Source organism: Marmota marmota, unplaced genomic scaffold, assembly GCF_001458135.2.
Source record: "Marmota marmota marmota unplaced genomic scaffold, marMar, whole genome shotgun sequence".
Lineage (NCBI taxonomy): Eukaryota > Metazoa > Chordata > Mammalia > Rodentia > Sciuridae > Marmota > Marmota marmota.
In genome coordinates this window covers 17,843,244-17,850,467 of record NW_026000174.1, presented here as the reverse complement: position 1 = coordinate 17,850,467, position 7,224 = coordinate 17,843,244, and the positions used below count along the sequence as shown (strand labels likewise).

At 37.7% G+C, this 7,224-nt stretch overlaps 1 protein-coding gene across 1 annotated transcript; it reads right to left on the bottom strand.

Moving 5' to 3' along the window:
- Positions 1-1,638: 1,638 nt before the first annotated feature.
- LOC107161032 (olfactory receptor 51M1) lies at positions 1,639-2,671 on the bottom strand. The gene has a single exon (XM_015507570.1). It carries the CDS (start codon positions 2,653-2,655, stop codon positions 1,663-1,665), a length of 993 nt encoding a protein of 330 aa, XP_015363056.1. The 5' UTR covers positions 2,656-2,671; the 3' UTR covers positions 1,639-1,662.
- Positions 2,672-7,224: the final 4,553 nt, after the last annotated feature.

Here is a 7,224-nt window from a genome sequence, read left to right as displayed (position 1 = left end):
TATATATATATACTAAAAATGAATATATATTCTTATTTGAAAATATCCCTGTTTAAAAATGGGCAAAAGATCTGAAGAGACATTTGTTAGAAGACATGACCAAAAAACATATGAAAAAAAACCCCTCAGCATCATTAATTGTCAGGAAAATGCAAATAAAATCACAATGAGATATCACTTCATACCTGTTAGAATGGCTATTATTGAAAAACAAATGCTAGGGGAGGGGAGGGGAGGGGGGATAGTAGAGGATAGGAAAGGCAGCAGAACACAACAGACACTAGTATGGCAATATGTAAATCAATGGATGTGTAACTGATGTGATTCTGCAATCTGTATATGGGGTAAAAATGGGAGTTCATAACCCACTTGAATCAAAGTGTGAAATATGATATATCAAGAAACACGTAATGTTTTGAACAACCAACAATAAAAAAAATTCTTATTAAGACAGAAAAAAAAAAGAAAAACAAATGCTAACAAGTGTAGACAAGGGAATCTTTGCATACTGTTGGTGAGAATACAATTTAGTACAGCCATTATTGAACATATTATGGTACTTTAATAAAAAACTGAAAATAGAACTGCCATTTGATACAGCAATCTCACTATTGGGTATGTAGTCAATTGAAATAAGTATTACAAAAAGATGCCTATACTTCCATATTTATTGCAGCACTATACAAAAAAGCCAAGATGTGAAATCAGCCTAAGTGTCAATCAGAAGATGAATGTGTAAAGAAACATGTATATATATATATATATATACACACACACACACACACACACACACACACACACACGTATATGTATATTATATGCAATACTATTCAGCCAATAAAAGGATGAGATTCTGTCACTATAACATGGAAGAAGCTAATGCTTAATTAGCTAAATTTTGTCATTACCCAATACATTTATATTTCTAGACAGCATGTTGTACATACTAAATAAATATACTTTTGCCAATGTATGTATTCATGAAACACTGAATTCAGCTTAATGTCAAGATTGAATTATAGGACTCAGTTGTCCACAGGAAAGGTAAAAACCAGAGATAAGAAGAGTCCAGGGCTTTGACTAGAAGAACATGGTCAGAAGGGTTCAACTGCAGAAAAAGTTGGGGGAGTTCTATCTGAACCACGTTTGAGGAAGTGTATAGGAGTTCTTATGCACCAGTGTGACTCAGGGATCCCAAAGTTAGTGCTTAGCCAGGATAGCAAGAGATGACAAGGACCTTGGCCAGGTAGAGAAGATGGAAGCAGTCCCAAGGAGCATGGAAGGAGGTCTATTTTCTGAGGTCAATTAGCACAAATTACATTTCTCTAGTATCTGCCAAGATCTGATCTGAGTGTTTTGTTATTTATTGTTCCATTTTAGTATTTGTTTTGTTTCATTTAATTTCAGTGTTTGTATGTCAATTGATGATCCTTGATAAAGTCTTCCTCTCTATAGCTTTTGATGCTACCAAAAAATGCCAAGCCTCAGATGTAAGAGGAGGCATTATAACTTAAACGAGAGAAGATCAGCCTTTTTAAGCTATAACTCAAAATAAAAAGTCACCCATGCTTTACTTAGGGCAGGGGGAAGTCTGTTTGAATGGGGTGTATTATCATAAGCCCTCAATGCTGATTAGAGGCCTATATGGGTACTCAGTGAAATTTAGCCCCAGGACTCAGCATTGGCTTTTCTAAGGCCTAGAAGCTTGCTGATGGCACGGTGAATCTCCTTGGTCTTAATACTATATATGATTGGGTTGAGCATGGGAGGCACATAGAGGTAGATGTTGGCCATAAGAATGTGGACAGCAGGTGGGGCCTCTTTCCCAAAGCGGTGCACGAGGGACAGCCCCATCATGGGCACGAAGAATACAAGTACAGCACAGAGATGTGAAGTACATGTTTGAAAGGCTCGGAGCTGCTCCTCTTGGGAGGCTAGTCCTGCCACCGTGTGCAGGATGAGTCCATAAGACAGTGCGATGAGCACCAGGTCCAGCATCACAGTGAATACCACCAGCATCAGCCCATACAGGTTGTTGAAGGTGGTGTCTACACAGGCCAAGTGGATCACTTCCTGGTGCAGGCAAAATGAGTGGGAGAGGACGAGAGAGCCACAGTAGGGAAAGACCTTCAGGAGGAGGACAATAGGGATGAGGGCCACAGGTCCCCGCAGGATAACAAACAAGCCTGCCCTGATCACTCGCCTGCCAGTGATGATGACTGAGTACCTCAGTGGGTAGCATATGGCCACAAAGCGGTCAAAGGACATGACGAGGAGCACTGAGGACTCCATGAAGGAAAATGAGTGGATGCAGAACATCTGGATTTGGCAGGCTCCAAAGTAGATGCTGTGATAGTTGAACCAAAAGATTCCCACGGTGGTGGGCAAGGTAGATACCGACAGTCCCAGGTCAGTGAGGGCCAGCAGGGATAGCAGATAGTACATGGGTGTGTGCAGGCGAGGGTTGGTCCTAATGATTATCAGAATGAAACAATTGCCTGAGATGGCCACCAAGTACATACAGAAAAAGGGGAGGGAAATCCAGTGTTTGATGGCTTCCAAACCAGGAAAGCCAGTGAGGTAGAACATGGGGCTGAAGTAAGTAATGTTGGATACGACCATGACCTGAGGACTGAGGGGATACTGGGCTGGCATTCCTCAAGGACTGAGCTGGAAACAAAAGGATATTTCTGATTAATACTTGCTCAGCATTACTAACATGTATATCACCTTTAGCAACATCATGGCCATAATTACCTTGACTATCATATACTCAAATTTATCATTTTCACTATATTATTGCATCCTTCTTTATTAATGTCACTAACATTACCCTCCCAGATTGTCTCCCCTCTCTCTCTCTCTCTCTCTTTCTCTTCCTTCCTTCCTTCCTTCCTTCCTTCCATACTGGGGATTGAACCCAGAGGTCCTTAACCACTGAACCTCATCCCCATCCCTTTTCTTATTATTTTAAATTTTGAAACAGGGCCTCACTAAATTACTAAGGCTGGTTTTGAATTTATGACCCTCAGGCCTCAGCCTCAAGAGCCTCTGGGATTACAGGTTTGGCCACTGCTCCTCCAGATTTCTATTCCTCCTCAGTCCTCTGTTGGCTCACCATCATTATTTATTCCTTAAATATAGTTGTTTTAATTCTTGGAAATTCTTTGGCTAAACTCTTATTATTTTTCTTCATACAATATCATGCATTCTCATAGTTTTATTTGTCTTCCATGTGTTGGTAAGTATGAAGTCTATAGCTCCAGACTTCTCTTTTGGTTTCCAGACTAGTACATATAGCAGCATGCTCAACATCTGTATCTTAGTATTTCATATTCACCTCAGATGTATGTCAGAAATATGTCTTCTCTTCCCTAACATCCTTCTTGCTTATTTGTGTTTATTATTTCAGTGGTATAAATAAAAAAGACTTGTTTTTGTGTATTTGTTTGCAGTGTTGGTGATGGAACTCAGGGTCTTACACATGCTAGACAAGTACTCTATCACTGAGATACATTCCCAGCTCCAAATTTAGTTTTATGTTGGACGCCTTCCTCCAAGTTGTACGTCTTTCCGATATGCTATCAATCAACAAACAAGTCTGGAAATTTCCATTTTTGAAAAATCTCAAATCTGTTTACTCACATATTCATTGATGCTCTCTTAATTAAGATTATTGTCATCTCTTCCTGGATTATTCCAACAACTTCTAGTTTTGCATCTAAATAGTTCACTACACTATAGCAAGAGAGATGCTCATATAACCAAATTTGACATGAAATACAAAAAAAGTTCACAATGACATGCAAGGCTCAACCTTGTCTTATTTCTATTTATATTCCCTGTTCTATCCTCAGACTGAACTTACATCAGCAATGGGATTTGAGTCCACATCTGCCTCATTGCAACCTGATGCAATGTAATGGTCTGTACCATTAAATATAGTTGTTTTAAGTGCTTCCTGCTTTGACATCTTTCCAAACCAATCTTCTTTTTTCTACTCCAGTCAACACAGCCATATCATTTATTCTTTATTTTCCCATACTTCCATTTGTATTCTTTAATGTTATTTACTTTTTCTCCCCATGGAAAGAAAGAAATCCCATTTACCAGTAAATAAATACTCCTAATAATTTAAGACTTAGTACAATTTTTTTTCTTAAAATTTTCTCTTGACTTCCTTATATATTTAAGTACATTTTTCTCATTACTCATATAATATATATACTACATGCAGCACTATTAAGCACAAATACAAATTTCTTCTATATTCTTCATATTATATACTTTTTTACTTATATAAAATAAAAATTTTATATAGAATACACATGCATTAGTATAAATAAAATATGTACAAGTAGGGTATGTGTTTATCAATTTACTCATATACTTAAGAAACTATATATTATTTACATATTTATTATGTATTCTTTATATGCATCATAGATACTATTTACATATAAAGTATAAAGATTGTAACAAAAGTATAAGTATGTATTGTACATATAATTACATAAATCTATGAAGTTATAATTATACATTAATATAGGCATCTTTAGTTATATTACTTTATGTAACATTATTAGGGTAATACATATAGTATTTATATATACTTATATTTATTTTTCACTTAATGATTTTTTAAACTCACCTTTTATTTTAACCAACTAATTTGGGATTCTCTAAGATTCCTGGAGCCCAGGACAGAGTCTATCACATGGTGCACACCACTATATATATATATTTTTGCATGAAAATATATATTTGTGCCTGGAGTTCTGTGCTCAGCTCTGTGTTCACTGACTCCAGAGTGACTGGATGGATAGGTAGAGGGATCTGGTGGAAGTAAAATTCTACAGAGAAACAATGACAAGCATGAGGTTATTACTCCTTTTGGAAAGGAAGTTCTAGGGAAATTCTTAGAGCAATGAGAGAAAATTGTCTTTGATGGAAGAGTAGCAGATGTTTTCCCGTTTCCACGGAGAAACAGAGGAATCCTGTCCACACATTTAATTGAAATGTAATTACAATATTCAGAGCAGAGGAGATACAAGCAAGACCTGAGGAGAAACTCTTGAAAAGAAGGATTTTTAGTATGCAGTGGGTAATTAGCTCTCTACCATTGTCATAAATAATTATTTTTTTTCCCAGAATTAGAACTGAGACCACCTCCTTTCTGGATCACAGCTCTTTTGGGACACCCATGTATCCCCCTCTTTCTGCATTTTCTCCCTCTTTCTCATATGTTTCCCTAGTCCACCTTCCTTCCAGAAGCCCCAGGACAGGACAGTGGAGGAAGCTTACCAGCTCTGCTGATTTAAAAACCACTGAAGCCTGGGCAGTCTGCACTGCAGGCAAGGAAGGCTCCAGGTCAGGGAGAGGCACCAGGCTGGGGGCTCTCAGGGAAGCATTTATCCTCCTCCTTCATACAAGAGAAATACCCCCTTCCAGCTGGGAGAACTGAAGACAAGCAAAGAGTCCCCAGGGATGGAACCCATGTGGGCTGTAGTCTTGTGACTTCCATCTTATTTACCTGAGGCTGAAAAGCCCTGTTGTGAACATGTCTGCAACAGCAAAATTGGTATTGCTTATTTTTTTCTGCTTTAGGAAGAAACCAATCCTTGACAGCTGTGGCTTCATTGTTTATGAAGAAGAGGAGCATCCCTGTGGTAGCCCACTGGCTTCTGAATGCCCATCTACCACAATCACAACTACCCCAAGCTCCTCTCAGTCCTGTACTCATTTTCTATTTCTTTCTTTTATTCTAAAATAAAGATCACATTTATTATCACAAGTTTTTAAAGAAAAATTAAAATTAAATTAAAGAATTTGCCTTCAGTCTGTGCCAACCACTTTCTTTGCGCCTAGAAGTAGACCAATTAAGCCCTTTCCTGTAGGAACCAACCCAAACGCAGGTTCATACCAGTGTCTCAGGCTTTCCTAAGGCTCTCTGCTCACTTCTTCCACAAGTCTCCCAACAAGGACCCTTTATAACACTTCTTGTCTTTTTCTAATAGAAAATCTCACCATCTTTTAAAAAATCAATTTTATTCTTCCTCTATGTTACAAAACCTGGATCAAGGTGATCAGATCATGCATATGCTTCTCTTCCCTTTCAAAACAGGCACTCTTAGAAACTGCCACGAAGCCAGAATTATATCTTTCATTCAGGGGACAATTGGTCAGAATTGTAAGGAAAAGCCCCAAATGGGTCTATAGTGAGGACAGGCACCCATGAAGCCCATGACATGCCAGCATGATCAGAACACAACCAAGTAGGAGGTACCTCCACCTTAGTCCAAGGGTTATGGCTAGAGTTCAGGAGGCAGAGTCAGGATTCTAGAATAGAATGCAGAGAGCAGGATGTCTTAACTAAATGGTAGTGCATAAAGAGGGTTCCAACTTGGGTACAAAAGGAGGGAGATGAGTATTTTCATTTATGCTTGCAGGAGAGGGAATCCCTACTAGAGAAATTGAAAATCAGATTCTGCTAGTTTTCAGAGGAAGTCTAGTCAGGGATAGCATCATAGCAAAAATGCTGTTATTATTACCTTCAACAATGAGTATTGTTATTGTTTTAGAGTCTCTATCACATAGAGGTAGTGTAACAATTACCAAACATGAAACACAAGAGATGGGCACAGAAATTATGTGAATATGAGTGGGTACCAACTTGTCCCTGGGGAGGACCAGGAAAGGCACACAAGCTGAGCTATATAATATGAGCATTACAGAAAGGGTTTTCAGGAAGAAAGAATTGCTTAAACAATAGAATAAAAGTAGAGATATTTTAAGTGTCTTGAGAACTATAAAATTTTCTAATATTCAAATATAAAATTTAAGAAAAGTAATAGATTAGAATGAGTTCAGGTTACATAACAAGACTCTCTGAAAGGTTTGCCATGACATGTCAAAGTCTATGTGCCATTGGATGACAAGATATGAGTAGGCTGTGGATGACTGTATCTTATTTTTTTTAGAGTAAATTTTAAGCAATATACAAAAAAGGTTAAAGTCTACACTGGCAATAGGTATTATTTTGTTGTATGGAGGTAGGTGAGGATATGCAACTAGTAACTTTTCATAAATATAATGATGGATAACCTGCCCTTTATCTAGAGACTTATAACATTTGTTCCCTTGTAATTTTTACAAAATCTACATAATAGCTTTATAGTGTTCTCTGAATTATGCAATTGAAGAATTTATTCCCAAGCAAAGGCC